At 32.0% G+C, this 21,118-nt stretch overlaps 2 protein-coding genes across 2 annotated transcripts; both read right to left on the bottom strand.

The window, feature by feature from the left end:
• Positions 1–247: 247 nt before the first annotated feature.
• LOC143085430 (uncharacterized) lies at positions 248–7,000 on the bottom strand. The gene is made up of 6 exons (XM_076261767.1): positions 6,765–7,000; positions 6,223–6,348; positions 5,201–5,279; positions 4,796–4,954; positions 1,008–1,114; positions 248–385 (listed from the first exon to the last, which is right to left on the bottom strand). The coding sequence occupies exons 2-6, from the start codon at positions 6,247–6,249 to the stop codon at positions 353–355; spliced, it is 405 nt and encodes a 134-aa protein (XP_076117882.1). The 5' UTR covers positions 6,250–6,348; positions 6,765–7,000; the 3' UTR covers positions 248–352.
• Positions 7,001–11,239: 4,239 nt separating this feature from the next.
• On the bottom strand, positions 11,240–21,116 carry LOC143085429 (PDZ domain-containing protein 11-like). Its single transcript, XM_076261766.1, has 7 exons — positions 20,980–21,116; positions 16,814–16,900; positions 15,465–15,521; positions 14,588–14,638; positions 13,903–13,950; positions 13,167–13,227; positions 11,240–12,252 (listed from the first exon to the last, which is right to left on the bottom strand). Exons 1-7 carry the CDS (start codon positions 21,064–21,066, stop codon positions 12,185–12,187), a joined length of 459 nt encoding a protein of 152 aa, XP_076117881.1. The 5' UTR covers positions 21,067–21,116; the 3' UTR covers positions 11,240–12,184.
• Between the last annotated feature and the right edge of the window lie 2 nt (positions 21,117–21,118).

The following is a 21,118-nucleotide window of genomic DNA, read 5'->3' as shown; positions in this document are numbered from 1 at the left end:
TCTTACCAACTTGTGCAAATTAAAAGACTAGTTAATATGCATTTAGGCTCACCTGGATATTTCGTGTACATGATATCATTTAGTTTTATATGTACACTGTAATTTATGATATTTGCCTCGATCCCATGCATTTGCTTTCGTATAACGTTTGTATGTCTGTACATTTACAATATGTAATGTTTATTGTGTGTATCTCTATATCAATGTAATATATTTTGTTGAAAAATAAAGATATAAAGAAGAAATCTTGAGTCATACATTAAGGGTTTTATTCGTAAATCTATTTATTTTTTTAAATTGGGTAAATAAAAGAGTCACTCTATTAACAATACTGACGTCATTAACAGTCCTTTCAAAATCCAACTTTTATCTGTGGTCTATTCACCTGAAATCAGACACAAATTAATTTAAAACAAAATGTCTGACAAATTAATTTAAAACAAAATGTCTGTCTAAATACAAAAAATATACATGTATGTCTCTAATATTAATACTATGGCCTCACATCTGTTCACAACAAAGTGGAAAAAGACACAGGTTTTATAATACATGTCTAGTTAATTCAGTATACAAATAGTTTGTGAATGCAGCTGACATTTATATAGTAAAATCATAGTCAGTTGATGTATTACACAATAATAACATAACGTTCATATGAAGAATAGTTATCATTTGCAAGGGAGATACAACCATAATATACAAACTAAATGAACTAGTTACAGACAGATGTTGTATTTGAATAATGGCAATACCTATACGTACTGTGTGTGTGGTATTCTGACGAATAGTCAACTAGTAGCAGTACAGTACACAATATTAAAAGTTTTAAAAAATCCTTTCAATATTGTTGATTTCTGAGAACTTCTTTTCAAACGTTAGTTGCGACTGGATTTATAGGATAAAGAAGAAGTTTTTATAAAAGTGAAATTTTGTACTGACGTTAAACGATTGTAAATTTTGAGACAAAACAAAATTACGATATTTAAAAGGCGTCATGATGCACTTACGTTAATGACAGTTCCTGTTGCAAGGCAAATATCTGGAACAGTGAACACTGACATATCTTTTATTCCTTTTTTTACATCATATATTCCAACCGATTCCATAGTTTGCACTGTAATTTCAATAATGGTTCATAAATACTTTCATAGAATAACTTAGTATCCATACATGTACAATTGTTTTCTTTTGAACACATTTTGAATTTTTTAACGATATTTTATTGACATCATTGATGAAGACTTCACAAAAGCTTCAAGATAAAGAACAGCATTAAAAGGGTCAAGGTTCTGATAATATGAGTTTTGTTGATTGTTTTCATAAGACTTTTTACCCATGTATATCTACCCAAAATTCACATTTTCGAATTGCATACTTTCAATGATCAGGTGGGAAATAATTTCCAGTTTACAGTTTTAGCAGTTATGCATCATTTACTTCTTATTGCACATTTTTGTCTATTTTTTTACATCTGATGACCGGGGTATTGCTGTCGACTAGATTTCCATTACGTAACTTTCGTGTTGGGATTGTAACCTATCTATACAGATAAATACGCGGACATTATCGAGTGCAAAATAAAAATCCTTATCGCTTGTTAAAAATTCATTTTTTCAATGGATACTACTAAATATATTTCTTTTTAGAACATAAATAAATAATATTAAAATGTTGTGTCGTTAGATATATAAATATAAGTAAGTTTCATTAATATCTATCAACACGTACAGAAAAATGGTGTTAACGCATGCGGAAGAATATCTCAAGAACGTTTGCAATCTCCCATGCTGAGTTATCGGTCCTTGCTCTCTCTCAGCGACCAATAACTCTGCGTGGAAGATTATACGTTTTGCTTGAAAATTAAATCGAGATATTACAGAAAACGAAGTATTATATGCTGTCAAATCATTGAAAAATAATAAAGCATGTGGCGGTGATCTTATATTGAATGAATTTTTGAAATATGGTACAGTAAAGTTGATGCCTGTTTTTGTAAGAATATTTAATATGGTATTTCATAGTGGTATTATACCTGATAGTTGGTCAGAAGGTTATATATGTCCAATATTTAAGAATAAAGGTAATCCAAATGAAGTGGATAATTATCGTGGTATTACTATTTTAAGTTGTTATGGTAAATTATTTACTTGCATTTTAAATAATAGGCTTCATACATATTTAGAAAATTCTGGTTTATTGTGTGAAGAACAAGCAGGGTTCAGAAGAGGTTATAGTACGACAGATCATATTTTTAATTTGAAATGCTTGATTGATTTATACTTACATAGAGGTAGAAAATTGTATTGTGTATTTGTTGACTATCGAAAAGCTTTTGACTCTGTCAGAAGAGTATATTTATGGCAAAAATTGTTAAAATGTACCATTGATGGCAAAATGTTTAAGATTATAAACAGTATGTATAACAATGCAAAGTCTTGTGTGAGACAAGGCAACTCTTGTTCAAACTTTTTTAAAATCCAATGTTGGTGTACGCCAAGGAGAAAATCTATCTCCTGTATTGTTTGCCATTTTCTTAAATGACTTGGTCGAATTTATGTCACATTCATATAATGGTTTAGTTGATATGAGTATTGCAGCACGTCTTCTTGATACTGATGAAGTCGCTGTATATTTTCGTTTATATTTGTTATTGTATGCAGATGATACTGTAATTTTAGCCGAATCGGCAGCAGAGTTACAAGCCTCATGAAATGCCATGTATTTATATTGTCAAACTTGGAAAATGCAAGTAAACATATCTAAGACAAAAGTTGTACTATTTTCCAGATCTAGACTTAGCACAGATAATATGAACTTTAAATATAGTGGTGAAAGCCTTAATATTGTTACAAATTTTCAATACCTTGGTATTATATTTTCATGTAAGGGTAAATTTAATGACGCCAAAGAACATCTTGTACATCAAGCAAGAAAAGCCATGTTTATAGTCTTAAGAAAGGCTAGGAAGTTGAATTTACCAATTGATATGCAATTAGAGCTATTTGATACAATGGTTGTACCTATTTTGTTATATGGTGCAGAAGTATGGGGTTTTGAAATTTGTAATATTATAGAAAACTTGCTGCATATCCAATTTTGTAAAATAATTTTGAAGGTTAAAAAAAGTACTGCTCATTGTATGATTTATGGAGAATTGGGTAGAATACCATTACATATTCTTATTAAAGCTAGAATGGTTGGTTTCTGGCAACGTATCATGTGTGGTAAAAGAGAAAAAATTTCATATGCACTGTATTCTATATTGTATCAGCTTAGTAAAAGGGGTATCTACCACTCTAAATGGTTATTAGAAATTAAAAATACTTTATATGAATGTGGATTTCATTTGATGTGGGATGATCAAATAATTGCTGAATTTGATAATATTAGTAAGAATGTCAAGAAATATTTAAGTGATAAATTTATGTTGAACTGGAGTAATAATGTTATGAATTCTGCAAAATGTCTTATTACAGAATATACAAGTCTGATTTTTGTTTTGAGAAATATTTATCGGTGTTACCATCTGATCTAAGAATGTATTTATGTAAATTCCGTTCCCTTGAAACGGGCAGATTTTTAAATATTGATAGATCTGAAAGACATTGTAATCTTTGTAATGCTAATGAACTTGGTGATGAGTTTCATTACTTATTCAAATGTACCTTTTTCAACAATGTAAGAGCTAAATTTTTACCTTTAAATATATGTAAAAACCCAAATGTTTCAAACTTTAAAGAATTGATGAATACATCAGATTTATTTACACTTACTGGAATAGCAAAATTTTGCAAAAGTGTTATTAAAACCTTTTAATACATGTGCTTAATTATGTTACTATAATGTGTACTTCCTGTCAAATATTTGTATTAATTATATATATACTATTATTGCACCTTTGTTAACCATGTTGTTCTAATGTAAATATGTTCACACTTTTATTTTATTGTTTGTTAAAAAATGTTGTACTAACATACCCCATGTGGGGGCTTTAGTGAAATAAAATGTCTAATGTCTTTATGTCTTATGAAAATATGAATGCCTACTCAAATCCAATCTATTAGAAAAATAGAATTATTACAGAAGAGTGTCCATGTGACCGCGCACTTGCACTGCACTATCATTATTAGTAGAATATAATGATATACAAATGGATGAAAATTATATATACATGTAACTGTAATATACAAATATTAATATAATATATAATAATAAACCAAAATATACTGATTTTATCACTACAATATAATAGTTATTACGGTGAAGTTGAATTCCCTGTCATGTACTTATCATCCACGCACGAACTTGTCTCAGAAAAAAAATGATATCTGTACATTAACCTCACTTTCAAGTATAGAGATGTGATTTTTTTTCTGAGACAAGTGCTTGTGGCAATCCAAAAGAACTTGCTGTCATCCGATGTTCAGTACTTCGGTACTTTGATTAACATCAATCTAACAACTCTCGAATATATATGTAACTGTTCAATGTATCGACTCCAATACCAGTGGCGGATCCAGAGGGGGGGTTCCGGGGGTCCGCACCCCCCCTTTATTTTGGCCGATCAATGCATTTGAATCGGGACATATGTTTGCACCCCCCCTGCACCCCCCCTTTGCCCTGGGCTAGCACCCCCCCTTTCGAAAATTCCTGCATCCGCCACTGAATACCCTAAGAAAATCTTTGGATTTAAAATTGAAGTTTTGATGAAATAATTTTCATTGGTCCACTTTAATTCGCACTTGGAATTTATTTACGTTTTAAGACATGTTCATGTTTAAAAGAATACACTTACTTTCATTGATATTAGCAGTAACCTGGTATAAAACAGGGATACAGCCATTATCTGTTATAGTCAAGTAACCGTCTCCAATACTGCCAAAGGGTATCTTAAAGATGGTTCCTGGTGTATGATCTGATCCAACCGTTGTCTTCATAACAACAGTTGCATTACCTGAAATGTTACTGAAATGTTAGGTTTTTTTAATTCTTAACTAAAAACATAGATACTCTTTTAATATTATTTTGCAGTTTGGAAACATCAACTGTAGATTCTTGGTAAACATATAACACTCAACTTATTATAAAAGTAAAACTGGTTAGTTGTCACAAAATTAAATTTACATACAAACTAAATAAAGTTAAAAGCATGTCGGATTTATAATATTGTACGTAAGCAGTATTATATGTAAATACGTACTAGGAACGCAGTTGAATGTAAATGGACCTTGCATCGCTGATTTTGTACACATCCCGTTCTCAACAACGTACTGCATCTTCTGAAAAAGTAAAAGAACTGGTTTGCAAATAAATGAAATATTTATATTGTTTACTTCATAGGAACTATTAAATTAATTTGCTTTCATCATAATTGCGTGGTTTTTTTGGGGGTTTTTTTTTTTTGTTGTTGTTTGTTTTTTAAATCTATTAGTACTTGCATAAAGCTGTATGATTTTTATATGATAGTCCCGACTAAAAAGATCATCATCACAAGAGTTCATGTTGTATCGGTTACCATGTCAATTGTATAATTATGCCGACTTTAAAATTTACTTTTTATTCAAAGTTTGAAATGAAAATATATACATTGTATACTCCTTGTAAAATTTCCCGACTAGTACATTTGCATTCAATTTTGGAATTAATTGTAGCATGATTTTGTTTAATCATTATAATGACACATATTGCTTTAAATAGATAACTTAGATTGCAATTCAATTCAATTCAATATTTTATTACAGTCTCATCTCTCAATATAACATTACATTAAATGTAAAAATATATAAATATAAAAAGAGAGTCATTTTGTACAGAATTACAAGAGACTATAACATTAAAAATTATATAAAGAATTCATCTATAATAAAACATATTGACAATATTTAACATTAATTACAGTATAAAACATTTCTACGTCTATTTAAAATAAGATTACAGGCTTTGGAACAGCTACGAATCATATTATTATCTGTAAATAAAAACACTAATTTTATCATCAAAAGACATAAAATCACTGTTAAAATGTGTTGCTTCATCAAATAATTTCTTTCTTAAATCGTCATATAAAGGACAAGATAAAATAACATGGGCTTCATTTTCTAAAATATTCATACAATTATCACAGACTCGATCTTTTAAAATTATTTTTTCAAATCTCCCCGTTTCTATTCTTAGTGGTGCTACACATGACAGTAAAAACAAACGTCGGAATATATAACTTACATGGCCATAGTCTTGTAACACAAACATCTCTGATGTATGTTATCTAGCTCCTACAATACCAGTTGTTACTGTCATATTCAGTGCAATCTTCTCACCAGTTGTATCGGCAGATATATTCATGAAACCCTACAAACAAAGACGTTAAAATATACAACGAGTCTATAGATTTAGAAATTATTGAGAAAATATAAGGTTTCACACCCGAAGGCAAATAGATATAGGAAGATTTGTTATGAGTGTCAATGAGACAACTCTCCACCAAGTCACAATTTATGAAAGTAAACCATTATAGGTCAAGGTACGGTCTTCAACGCGAAGCCTTGGCTCACACCGCAGTTTATAAGATGTTATTTTCATTTTTAACATAATTCCATTACGAGAAATCAAGCAATGATGAAAATAATAATGTGTGCATGCATATAGAACAGATTAAAGTTTTCGTTAATAACCATAAAATAATTTACTTGATAAAAATAATACGTATTCGAAAAACTTTCAGTTTTGACTGGTCAGTTACTTTCAATGATTTCCATATTCTATACCTGTGATACTCTGACTGTTCCATTCATAACTGTTCCAACATGAAAACCCTCAGCGCCTTCCCATTGAGATGGTAAACAACAGTTTGACGCTACCAATGGAACCAGTGCTACCAAACCCAGTATGCTCAACAGACTCGTCATATTTGTCTTGCTTCTTAAACGTAGAACTACTTCAAATTGTCTATCAATCTTTATTTAAAAGTTGCAGCATACTAGTATTTATATCAAAATCTTATCTTCAGTCACAAGATTCGATTATTGCGAAATTGGTTTATTTTGATATGACATTAATGTGTATCTAAGTCAAGTTGTCTTGATGTAAGCAATATAGAGGATAAACGATTTTTTAAATCTTAAAACGGTCAAGGTAGTTAGAACTCAGTCACGTACAATGACAATCATGTGATATTTTGAAATACGTATAAATTGTGACGAGGGTTTATTATTACGGAAAACCTTTCAATCGAATTCTCCAAAATTATTCTTATGAAGTGTCTTTATTGGTTTTGATTCTGTTCACTGTAATAAGATGACGAAATGACGGCATGAATTTGAAATCCTAATGCGGTGTCCAGTACATACCAAAATAAAAATTAAGTTGTTATAAACTACCCTTCAAAAACAAAACGGCGAAAGACGCATACCCCACAAAACTCCTTCTACAGATTTGAAATAAGCTTTCATGGTCCAAGTTGTACTTTTAGATGTTATCGCCATCGCTTAGTTTACCTCGGTTATTGCGTTGTGCTTTCATCTAGCGCGGGCATCGTTGGTCAATTTTTTGATGACTCATTGTTCTGCTATTGTGCAAGGTTCGGTCTAAGTAGATCGGCGACAGAGTAAAGAAAGTCGTCTATTGGTCAGAAAATGTGTCCGGTTGACCGTTGTCGGATATTTGTTTTTCAGCTGACTACTACATTCTGAACTTATGGTTTCGCTTTTGTATACAAAGCAGGCAAAACACAATGCAAGTGTCTATACAATTTTCAATTTCTTAATCGTTCATTGTAGACAAATTTAAAATAAATAATACAGAGACTAATAAAGAGGATATCAAATGTGAAATATTTTGGTATAACATTGCTCATTTTATTTATCTAGTGAGATTATATTAAATATAAGGCTAATGATGGACCTAAAAGTTCATAAAGGTGTACTGCATTAATTCAATAAAATTGAAAACGGCAACGGGGAATGTGTGAAAGAGCCACCAAACGACCATACAGCACAAGGCTACCATTAGGTCTTCAAAGCAGCAAGAGAATATCACACCCATGCAGAGTCGGCATCAGTTGGCCCCTAAACAAAAACGAATGTTATGTTGATTAATCATGTGCTTTATGGTATGAAGGTTAATTTAAGGAGCTTAAAGATAAGCCCCATGTTATTCATAAATGTTATGTCTCGCCTCTATGTAATTTTGATTGTAAATTACAAATTCTGAAATAGAAATAAAATGGCAATATTTATTTATAAATAAACTTGTTATCAGGGGCGGATGCAGGAATTTCGAAAGGGGGGGGGGGGGTGCTAACCCAGGGCAAAGGGGGGGTGCAAAGGGGTGCAAAACATATGTCCCGATACAAATGCATTGATCGGCAAAAATAAAGGGGGGTGCGCACCCCCGGACCCCCCCCCCCCCCCCCTGGATCCGCCACTGGTTATCTATGCAAAATATTCCAAGTCAAAACTGAAAGAACTGAAGGTAATGCGTAACTAGTAAATCATCTCCCTAGAAATAAGATATCTTACTGAAACTACTGCATGCCAAATATCAATGACTTTTCAGAAGGTGTTCCCCTTAAACTAACTTAATCACAACATGCAAACTATGCATAAGTCACACAGGCGTTTTTCTCAGAACAAAATTTCCCAATATACATATATTAAGTTATATATATAGGGGGGGGGGGGGGATTTCCGAGACCAAGTGCATGTGATAAGTCATTGAACTATCATGATGGAGGAGGTAGGTCCATATGATCTCCATGGAATTGAGATGAGCAAATATTGATGCAACTGCACACCAAATAATCATTTATTTTCCATAAGTGGTTCATCATAAACAGACCCAATCACAAATTCTAACTTTAAACCAAAGCATAAGTTTCAACGTCTATAGACCATGACTGAGGAGGCAGGACAAACCAATTTCCCTGGAAATGATATGTGACAATGCTAATTACGTAACGCTATCAATTATCATATGACCTACCGATAGGGGTTCCCCTTAAACTGAACTTATAACTGTTACATGTAAACCAAGCAAAAGTTACAAAGTCAATAGATCAAGACTGACGGGGTGGAGCCAAATGATTTTCGCGGAGATGAGACTTGCCAGTGTTCATACAACTTCATACTAAATATCATTGACCTACCACAAGCAATTACTTTAAAACTGACCTTTTCACAAACTATAACACATTTTTATGTCATCAACACCGAAGGTGCTGGAATCAGCAAGCTGATGACTAGCCTTTTCCATTAAGTCAAAGTGAGTCAATAAACTGAATTTAAAAAAAAAGTGTTTTATACCCACTATCTACTTTTAATCTAGAAACCTGCAAAGCTGTTATGTCAAATTATAGAAGAAAAAACCCTATGATACAGATATACTAGTATCTTTTATCCGCTATACTGATTTTTTTTATCTAACTGTGGAGGCTCAAGAATATCCAAGACAAGGTTTAACACCGCCACATTATTTATGTATGTGCCTGTCCCAAGTCAGGATCCTGTAATTCAGTGGTTGTCGTTTGTTTATGGATTACATATTTGTTTTTCGTTCTACGCGGTATGGCTTTTGCTCATTGTTGAAGGCCATACGGTGACCTATAGTTGTTAATGTCCGTGTCATTTTGGTATTTTGTGGATAGTTGTCTCATTGGCAATCATACCACATCTTCTTTTTTATATTTACAATCTCTACCAAATGTTCAAGAGCTGGTCCCAGATTAAGATCCTTGTCTATAGTTGTCTTTTGATACATCCCATGATAAAATAAATAGTAATTAATAAATATCAAGTTTCCACATCAGATGGTTGGTCAGAAATTTAATGTTTATAACATTTTAAAATACAAACACTTGCAAGGTGAATGTTACGCATATTTTGATAAGAACTAGACTAATTGTAATGAGATGACTTCTGTATGATTTTCAAAAATACAATAAAATGTATGGTTCACCGGGCTATTTTTATGCTACTGGTTGTGCAAAATTGTAAGATTTTGTATAGATTATGCATGGAAAACAACACCATAAAATTGAAATATATAATATGAGAAAATAGCTCTAATAAAATGTTTTCAGATAAGAAAATGAAAAAAAATAGGTCGTTTTTTTTTGCTACACACTAAATAAGATAAATTAACACCACATTCTTTTATAAAAATTACGTTATGTGATTTATCTCTCCTTATATCTGAATTGTATCCCCCTTATTTGGCAAAGTTGAAAACAATTGAATCACACACAAAATTGATTGTTTTTTTTTTGGTAATATACAGCAGTAAATATGATAAAACACACAATTTTCTACAACACGAAAAGTCTTCCATGAAATATATACTACTCTCAAAATTTGGAGATGTCATTAAAGATCTAGACCGATTATTATCTGCTTTTTTTCAAAATCCAAAATTGAGAATGACACCTCAGCCACCTTCAAATCATAACAGATGAATGGACAACTAATCTATGTGTAATGATGGACCAATAACACTGCCTGGTGGTTTGCTTCATATGTTTTTCAGGTGAAGACTTGTTGCAGAATTGGCATGTGGTCATTTTCTATATTTATATGAGATAATTTTTTGTGTACTATTGTTCGTCTGTTTGCGGGTTAACTGTACTGCTGGTTACTGTGGTAACAGTATCTATATAAATAAGGTGCAAACATTAATCCACCATTCTGCCTCTAATGAAGGTCCCTTTTGGACCAAAACAGGTCAGGCCATGAAACATCACCAGGCACTGTTAATTATGTGTATAGACCATTTGGATCCAAAGTGTTTAGAGACCTCTTATGTCTGTTCACCTTTCCTATATTGCCTATTGTTTTATCTTTTTCTTTTTATGCCATGGTGTCCGTTTATTTTCGATTTCAGAGTTTGAATGTCCCTCTGGTATCTTTTGCCCCACTTTTAAAGGTGGTTTTTCATTGGATGCAGACAGTTAGCCTCTGGCCTTTGTTAGTCTTGTATGATTTTTATTTTAGTTTCTTGTGTTCGATTCGAAGTTTAGTATGACGTCCATTATCACTGAACTAGACTACATATTTGTTTAGGGGTCAGTTAAAGGACGCCTCCGGGTGCGGAGTTTCTCACTGCATTGAAGACCTATTGGTGACCTTCTTCTGTTGTCTGTTCTATAATCGGGTTGTTGTCTCTTTGACACATTCCCCATTTACATTCTCAATTTTATTTACAACTGTGTCCAATGGAAATTATTATCTCATGGCCATACAAAATGCTAATCTGTTTAATTATATATTTTGTGTAAATAAATTGATATATAATAAAATAATGTAAATATAACTACTGTACCAACTGTATACAAATACAAAAAAAGTAAAAATGTATTATCTTATAATAAAATGTCTTTGTCTCATACAAATACATGATGTTTCATATAGTTACAATTACCAGTTAACAAAATAAGTTTTTAATGGCCTATATTGCTTGCTATTGTTTAGTTTATAAAGAACCATTAAACCATTTTTAACAAAAGGATAAATTTATACAACTATTACAAATGCATTTTCAAATGTCAACTGACAATGCAAGATACAATATGAATTATATTTATCTATATGAGGGCTGTAATTGAAGAAAACATACTATATAAAATTGTATATAAAATTGCAATATATTTAGTACATAAATGCAGCATTCAAATATTCATCATGTACTGGCTAGCTTGTGCTACTTTAAATATATTTTCATGATCTGGAATGAACAATGATATCCAATGGGTACTTTGGTTAGTTTTTTTATAGTTAATTTACTAATAAATAACAAGGAAATAAAAGTGTAATAACCTACCAAAATATATGAATAACTATTTTTATGATGTTTGATACTAATGATTTGTTTCTGTGTACTGTAATGACTTATATGTAAATTCAAGGCCAAGGATAGACACCACCAACTCAATGATTTAGGAAAAATAGAATTTTCTAATAAAAAAATTAAAAAAGTCGGCCATGTGATGCTAATATCTTAATGATCTTAAAAAGGGCAATTAAAACCACTTTTAAGAGTTTTTAATGCCTGCTTTCAGAAATATATGAAATGAATGCAGATTTTTAATGGCAGTTCTCTTTATAAATGTAAGTTCATTTCCTATATTCACAACCATTATGACTACATCACTAATGTTCTACATGTCTTCATCCACACATCTTAAACGCAGTAAATGCTATCTTCTTGGGGACTGTTGATGACTTGATGCTAACGATTTTGTCTTATCATATGTTCTGTCATAACCTGCAAATATAAAGACATGAATGAAGGGATCAGGCCAGTTTTACATTTTTTTGTTTTTACATTATAATTAAAATTGAAATTCTACTATTTCAAATTGATATGAAATTTGAAGTGATTAGATGAAACAAAATTTTGGATCATATGCATAAAGTATGAATCATCGTCTAATGATTCTAACATAGTATGAAATATCATCATCTCAAAATATTAGGAACGCATGATATAAAATATGTAGAAATGTTTGGACATATAGTAAGAGTTCCGCATTGATACCCAGTGTAAAAAATTATTTGACATCACAATTTTGAAAATTGCAGCCAAAATACATAAACTATTCAATTGCTCATATTTTAACCAAGCTTAATCTACATAGGACATACACTGAAATAACTCCTGGAATCAAATTTACAAAAAATTATGCCCAATTAACATGCATTGTTTTGTTTTTGTCAATATCAATTAGATTGTTTCTGTGTCTCACACAACAATATACTGTATAGTTTATGTATATCTTGGAAAAAAATATACAAAACAAAAGCACTACAACAGTCTATTTAAGCACCTATTTTTCCAAAATCATTTAGTAATAAGATAGAAGGCACTCAAATTAATCAAAATTGTGGTTGCAGTTTCCTTAAAATTTCTAAGAACTGTCATGATCATAAGTAAAATCAAAATTTTATTTGATGGGCGGTCACCGTCTAGGTCTTACAAATGTGCCTCCCAAGCTCCCAATGCATTTAAATCAGGAACAGACTTGCTTGATCCATTGCTTTTTTTCTGTTTTCTACATACATTTGTATAACAGTAGAGAACATTTTCCAACATGCTTTGAATTTTAAAAGGTCTTCATGATATGTCTTGAACTAGACATATATATATAATTAGGTTTAAACTTGAATGACAGAACTTACCATATGGAAAATCACTAACAATCATATCAATGGAGGTATTAGACTTTAGTACACCAACAGCCTGAAATATCAAATAATCATTTATTAGAGATATGCTATTAAATGTGCATTATTTTTTCTATACCATTTTGCCTCAGCGTAGATCAATGTATATTCAGACTTCAAATGAAAATCTAAATGTTAAAAATTTGTTGAGGGTTTCACTGTGATTGCTGCTGTCAGCATGGTCAGTGTGAAATGTAATGTAATACCGAAATTAAGTAATTACATGAATTATGTCCATTTATCATTTAAAAAACAGATTTTGTTTCTCAAAAATTGATGAAGTTATTGATGTCTAAAAAAAACTTTTACCAAAAATTGAACGTAAATGTTGACATTAAAATGTATAATCACCATGTCTTGCTTTCTCTACAAAATGTTGCAGGATTGACAAGAATCTAATTGAATGTACTTTATTTAAGATTATGTTTCTATACACTAAATGTAGGCAAGCATTTATGAATATATCCTTAAATTAAGGTGTAGTTTTAAACTTCTTTTTCAGTGCTGTTGCAGTTCAGTAGGACTGATAAGAGATTTTGGAAAGAGTGCCTTAGATAGGAGGAACAGAAAGAGTTAATAACAAGACTGATTCAAACAAAATGAAGAAAAGGATGGCCATCTTTACAATATCTACTCCCTCTGAACTGCAGCAGTGGACAAATAATATTTATTAAAGCATAAGTATACTTACTTCTGAGTGATTAATGTTTTCAAAATTTATATGGTTCACAGCTAAGATCTGAAAAATAAAATATATAGTTTGATGTACCTAATAATCATTGATATATATATTCAATAATAAAATTCTATTTTGATATTAAACATTTGGTGTTCATATGGTTGCAACTTTATATATTATACAGCTGTAGTTGAGTAACTTAGTAGTTTTTAATTCTGAACAATTTTTGACATGCTGTATTCAGTCTTGGTTTGCTTGATTTTGTTTATCTAGTTTTGGACTGGAAAGTTTTATTATTGTAAAACTATAATTATTTGTTTTTTAAATGGTATATTCTGTTGACTATGATAGTGATCAGCTATACAATGTGGTCGGACCCAATGTTACAAATCTAGATACAGAAATTAATTAAGGGTAAATAACAACATCTTAAATTTAGTGCATTTTGTTGCTGTTTTTTTTTTTTTTAGGTCTAAACTGAACTTATCTGCAGTATACCTATATTTGGTTTATATGTTCTGAACTTCAATGAACTATAATGATGTTAAATCTTTTGTTACCTAAAGGTTTATAAAATTTAGAAGCACAAATCAATAATTTGCTGAACTTTTGGTCAATCTCTGTTTATCATATTATTTTTTCTATCCTATCAAAATACCATTATATAAAGTATCCTTTGTTATAAATGAGAGCATACCTGATCACCTTCCCTCAATCCTAAAAGTTCTGCTTCACTGTTTGGCATCACCTATAATATATACATGATTATAATGAATAGAAATGAAGCAAACTATTACACTGTGTCAAAATTATTTAGAGTAATATTTAGTCACATTAACAATTTAATAGCAGAAAATATGCAAATAACATATGCTGGAGAGACATCTTCTAAGAACATTAGAATATACAGTTACATGTATAATGATATCAATGTGAGGCCCCCTCAGGGCACACAACTCTTGGTAACATAAAGCTATAAAACTACATGTATATACATTTTTATCGCTATTTTGTGCATTTTTCCTTAGATTTTATTTGGAGATAATTTTCATATCATGCTACTCGCTTGAGATGGAAAATTATCGCTAGAAACTAAGCATGCACGTGGCGTTGCTAACGAAATTGACATGAAATTGACAACGTCGTCATAGGTAAAATAGCTATAAAAAGATTATCATTGTTCATCTCAACTCAATTGCCTCGTTGAGATGATCACCGATAAATCTATAAATATCTTAATTCTACAAGAGCACTGAATGTAATGTGGTATTTCTCCATTCAAGATAAATGAGTCATAAGATTGATGGTGGAATCTCTTTATTCAACATGTTAAAAGATAAAAAAAAAAATGTATGTACATAAAATTATTCTATTTCTCTTTTAATGATACATAAACTCTATCATGCACGTTTTTTTCATTCAATGCTACAATACACATGTAGCAAAGTTGTAAGAAAGCAAGAAAATTTGACGTCATAACTGAATTTTGACAGATGAAGAACTGAGATAAACCTAACATAAACTGTTAGAGAAATGAACATATACATGTATCCCAGTACATATAATAGTTTTACCTTGGATACAAATATACCACAATGATGTTCTTGTCCTCCACGAATGTTGAAACCAAGCTAGGAATAAAAAGAATCATACATGTACATTTATTCAACAGATTTAATTATGCTTTTGATGTCATAGTACATGTAGTATATAAAATTGAGAATGGAAATGGGGAATGTGTCAAAGAGACAACAACCCGACCAAATAAAAAACAACAGCAGAGGGTCACCAACAGGTCTTCAATGTAGCAAGAAATTCCTGTACCCGGAGGCCTCCTTCAGCTGGCCCCTATACATTTATATGTGTCAGAGGACCAAGAATGGATGTATAAACACAGAAATATGTGAAATGGTAACATGTTGTTCAGAAATAGAATACTGTTAATTGAGAAATTGTTGCGATTTTTCTCATTTTAGACTTATAAACATGATTTTATTTTTGTACGATTTTGAGAAAAATCCTGTTTAACTCATATAAAACAAGAATGTGTCCTCAGTACACGAATGCCCCACTCGCACTATCATTTTCTATGTTCATTGGACCGTGAAATTGGAGTAAAATCTCTAATTTGGCATTAAAATTAGAAAGATCATATCACAGGGAACATGTGTACCAAGTTTGAAGTCGATTGGACTTCAACTTCATCAAAAACTACCTTGACCAAAAACTTTAACCTGAGGCGGGACAGACGGACGGACGGACAGACAGACGAACGAACGGACGCACAGACCAGAAAACATAATGCCCCTCTACTATCGTAGGTGGGGCATAAAAATATTTCAAAATGCGAGTTTAAATTGTTGAGTTTACAACTCTGTAGCAATTTTCACAATAATACTAACCTGGCAATAATTTCTGAATTTACAGTGATTATTTCATTTAATGAAATGACAAACATTTCTGTATTTAAAAATATCTATATCTAATGTAGATAATCATAACTTTGTGTTTTTAAACTGATATTTCTACTTTTATGTCTAACATGTCTAAACAGGCAACCAGTTACTGATAATAACACAATGCAAAAAAGTGTGCATCTAAGCATAGACATGTTCCAAAAGTTAAACCTGTGCAGTGTACATGTATGTGTGTGAACAAAAGATTTGGTCCATTGGTATTTTCTTATCACCAAAAACCCCAAAATGTGAGTCAATAAAGCAAAAAGAATTTATCAATATTTACTTTTAAACTGTGTTGTTCCTTAATTACAAGAATATCTATTGTACTGAAAGTATCATCATTGTGGTAATACTTCAAGACCATCAAGAAGCACATTTTAAATTTTCATTGTTCAGAAATTCACTTGCTGATACATGTACATGTGTTTTCCATTGTAATATATATCCATGAGTGTAAAATTCACCTGTTCTGTTGCCTTTGATCTTTGTAATTTTAGGGATCTTGGAAGGAACTGTCTAATATCACTGTTATATTCAGGATTGTTTTCCCTCTGAAATAAAAACAAATTTATTTTTTTATTTAATATTTAAGAAATGAATTCTTCTCTTTGTAATTTTATTTGATTTTAAAAGTGTTGACCGAAGCACATGTATGTACATGTATGAACCAGTCAGTGGGTGTCTTTGGTACTTTTCCTAGTGTGAATATTATTTGTTTTTCATTTATTGTTTTGTACATGAATCAGGCCAATCACATGGGAGACAACTCCATAACACTAGTTTCATATTTTATATACAGGTTTTCATTTGTTCAGTTGGAGAGGTACAACATGTACAGGAAAACAGTTTTAAATGTGGGGATTTCTCGCAGCATTGAAGACCTATTGGTGACCTTCTGTTGTTGTCTGTTCTGTGGTCAGGTTGTTGTCTCGTTAACACATTCCCCATTTCCATTATCAATTATATTAAAGCATCTTCTAGATGAATAAAGTTCAGTTCAATTTTCATTTATATAGAAAAAAGATTTTTTTTTTACTGTCATGACAGTGTTGAATCTCAAAATCAAAATTTTAAGATTTTTTTCATTCTGAAACACAAACACCTTTAACTTTTTGGGATGCTGGCTAGTGCCTTGCTCTGCAAGTGTCAATAAAATGTGGATGTACAGACTTTCTTCATCTCATAGAATGTATATAATTACAAATATGTAGTAGAAAAGTCTGCTTTGGTCAGCCTCTGCACATTAGCCCTAATATGTTATAATTAACTTTACATGTACAGGTCAATTAAGAGCAACGTAAAAATAGTAAAATTTCGCCTCAAATCACACAGATTAAATATTTGATGTTACTTCTTTGCGTTGCTCTTAATTGACTAAGTACCAGGATGTCATAGGTAACCTGTTGAAAAATAATATAAAGTTAAACCGGAGTCAAAGTGGGTAATATGAAAATAGGCTATTCCCTCAGTCCAATGGATACAGACGTCGCAAAGCCCAGAAAATAAAATGCCCATAAATAGCCTTAAAATAGGGCATAAAATCTATCTTGAATACTTCACAGGTACTTGGGATGTGACACAGAGCGTAGAATGGTAAATTATTTTTGGGACCTTTTTGTGCTCAAAAACATAAAATAGGTGTAAAATGAACTAATTAAACAGTTCCTGACGTGGGGCATGTATAAATTATTAGCCAATGTGTAAGGATTAAACATTTGTGATGCCGTATTCTCCCCAGTTAAATTTCTATTCTAAATTGATTGGTTGGATTCAAAGCTATGTACCAATATTATGTGGAATTTGTCAGTAAAAAATAGACATGGAAAAATTCTCTTTAAGCTAAGTCAGTCACTGAAATAGAGGTCATAACTAGTAACCAAAGAATGCATTGCGAATTTTCTTATTAACATTTATTGAGAGTTTTCTAGTGACGACTTCTGTACAAATCTTTTGTCAAAGCCATAGGGTTCACCTTAAAGTACCAGAAGCATATTCCTCTGATTTCGTCGAGAAAATCTTCAATTATTCTGTCATAGTCAAGTTCAATGTTTTAATGGACATACAAAAGTAAAAGGGCATTTCAGCGTTTAAAAAATATGCCTGTTTTTAATAAATTTGATGCTGAATAATTTTGTGGGAAGTTAAATATAAAAATAATGGGCAAGATTATTATTTCAACCCAAGTATGACTGCAAAAAAATCAAGGCCAGAATCTCATAAATATCTGTGACCCCCGCCCCTGAAAATCAAATGGTCCATACCTCAGATTTTTTTTTATCTATCTAGAGTACTGACTAGGGTTATTCAGCAATGTTATTAATTGGCTGGGGCATGTGAGGTTAAACATTGTTTTTGTAGGTTATAAATGTTATATAGCTGTGGAACGTTTTATCATACAAGTGTAATAGAGTATTGCCTTCTGCTGATTGGAATTGTGAAATAGGAGTCAAAATGTTCTTGTCCATCCTTTGTCGCTTTGAAGGCGTCATGCTTGTTATCCTCAGTCAAAGCAATGTGTTCCTGTAATTTGAATACACAAATGACTGAATGACATTTTTTAGACGTACTGGTTAACTCCACGGTAGCAAATCACTTGGACTTTGACATAGTCAATAATATATTACATATTAGTAACAAATATACAATGTATACTGGATAAAGAAAAGTCAACGAAATCTAGTCTAATTTATCATTTTACAGTCGTGTTTTAAAAATAAAAGTGTAAGTTAAAGAGGAGCGTACACCCTATCTGGATCCACCACTGACATACCCTGCTTAAAAAATTCTAGAAAGAAAAAAGAAAATGCACGCAATTCTGTATTTCAGTTGAAGGACATGCATGACATGTAGGAACTGATTTAAGACTCAAATATTCGCTAAATATAGTCAGTGGGTAAAAGGAACTATCACCAGACGTCAGTCAATATAGAAAATAATACTACTTTAACTTGAAATTGTGTATCGCCGAAGTTTAGTCTAGATGTGATCCATATGACAATTTTATTATGGGGACCTCAATATCGCCCATCCATGCAAGAAAAAGAGTATATAAACGTTTTGTAAAATGGACTGAAATACCGTATTCCATTTAAATTAGGTTGGAAACAGTGTCGTCAGGTCATAAAAGACTCTCTTTCCTCATTTTATAAAAAAGGTGTAAGCGGGGAAAATATGATAAAAAATCTGTTGTTTCTTATCTGTTTGCTAAAGCAATGCCATAGAGTCATGCAACTGTGGAGCACCTGGAACGCCTCATCATTTCCTTCTGGAGTGTCCCTGCTATGAGAACGAACAAGAAGATATGTTACATCAAATATCCAAAGAGGTCGGGGTCAGAAACCTGAATTTAGCTACTAAAATGTATGCTACCGAGACTGGACAGTGAGAACACAGAAGAGACTAAAGCCAAACTACAAACAGTGGCACATTACATCGACAGAACAGGCAGATTTAATACTATTGTTCTTCAATTCCAATCTTAACCAGTGCATACCAATTTAAAGCACAGAGAAGAAAAAAAGTTGAGAACGCACCAGAGAGGAAAATTGCACATTGGGACAATTTGTGCCAACAGGCCTTCTCTTCTTCTTCTTTCAGTACAGAGTCGGACTCTTCTTGAGTGTATATAAATGACTCTTGCTCGTTAAATTATGAGGCCTTCCCTCCTCAGTTAATAAAAACAGCAGTAACTATTTACAGGAAAATTATTTACGAATAAAACTATGTACATCTGGGATCTAAGGAGTTCTAGGTGTGAAAAGCTCCTGTCAAGGCCTCTGACAAGATGATAAGGCTGGCCTTGAACTCTTCTAGTGTAGCTGCTGATGTGGCTTTTTCCGGTAGAGTGTTCAATTCCATGGTTGGTCTTGGGAAGAAGGAGTACTTATTTTGGTCTTTCAGAGGGGTACAAGTCAAATCGGCACCTGGTCAAATCGGCATCCATAGAAAAAGTCAAATCGGCACCTGGTTAAATTGGTACCCATTTAAAGTCAATTTGGCATCCAATGATATTTGATATGATATACAGGAATACAGCTGGGCATTTAGCGGTATCAGTTTGGATTCCAAGTATGTCCTCTCAGGTTTCCCGTTCGTTGTCTAGGCATTTGTGCGGCATCTGGGGTGACCTTATCCTTTATTTTGTATATAATGTTTTTTCATATTATGCATTTTTTATATTTTTGAGGATGAGCGAGTCAGGTGAATGGGTGTGTTCGTTTGCTTTATTACTTTGTACTTATTGTTTTGGGGAAGGTTAACTTTCTGGTAGTAAGACCCGTCACGGCCAGGCTGGGAAACTGGATAGGCAAATGCTCACATTAAATCTGTATCGATACAATGTGTTAAATGTCTTCCTTTTTACACCATAACCCATGGTGGTGCTCCTACTAAAGGAGGGAGATACAGAACATACATACATAAATATCACATATTGAAAATAAATTAGAAAGAAATAAAAGAGTGAATATATACATGTAATAAAATTGAGAATGGAAATGGGGAATGTGTCAAAGAGACAACAACCAGACCATGGATAGAAACAAGTGCTTGTGATCTAGCGTGCGTCTTTAAAAGGCAATGGTAGAACAGTGTTTGGAAACCAAGTTTTGTATGTCAACATTTTAACAACCTCGTGGGGAGGAATCCATGGTGGGGGATGCTCATAAGGGGGTAATTTTGCCCTGATTAGCTCTCGTCTGTCTCTCGGTGTTGACATCGGAAATTATAAATCGTCAACTAAGCGCTTGGAAGTCTAAATATTTTTATCC

The sequence above is a fragment of the Mytilus galloprovincialis genome, chromosome 8 (genome assembly GCF_965363235.1).
Source record: "Mytilus galloprovincialis chromosome 8, xbMytGall1.hap1.1, whole genome shotgun sequence".
Classification (NCBI taxonomy): Eukaryota; Metazoa; Mollusca; class Bivalvia; order Mytilida; family Mytilidae; genus Mytilus; species Mytilus galloprovincialis.
This window is presented reverse-complemented; position numbering and strand designations above follow the sequence as displayed.

Bases quoted from the DNA above. Each gene is read 5' to 3' on its own strand.
- LOC143085430 (XM_076261767.1), bottom strand. From the start codon at position 6,249: ATGTTTGTGTTACAAGACTATGGCCAT. The intron at 4,955-5,200 runs GTACGTATTTAC...GTAACATTTCAG, and splicing joins TACATTCAACTGCGTTCCTA to GTAATGCAACTGTTGTTATG. The intron at 386-1,007 runs GTAAGTGCATCA...GTCTGATTTCAG, and splicing joins CAACAGGAACTGTCATTAAC to GTGAATAGACCACAGATAAA.
- LOC143085429 (XM_076261766.1), bottom strand. From the start codon at position 21,066: ATGTCAACACCGAGAGACAGACGAGAGCTAATCAGGGCAAAATTACCC. The intron at 15,522-16,813 runs GTGAATTTTACA...TTTTATTCCTAG, and splicing joins GATCAAAGGCAACAGAACAG to CTTGGTTTCAACATTCGTGG. The intron at 14,639-15,464 runs GTAAAACTATTA...TATATATTATAG, and splicing joins GTGGTATATTTGTATCCAAG to GTGATGCCAAACAGTGAAGC.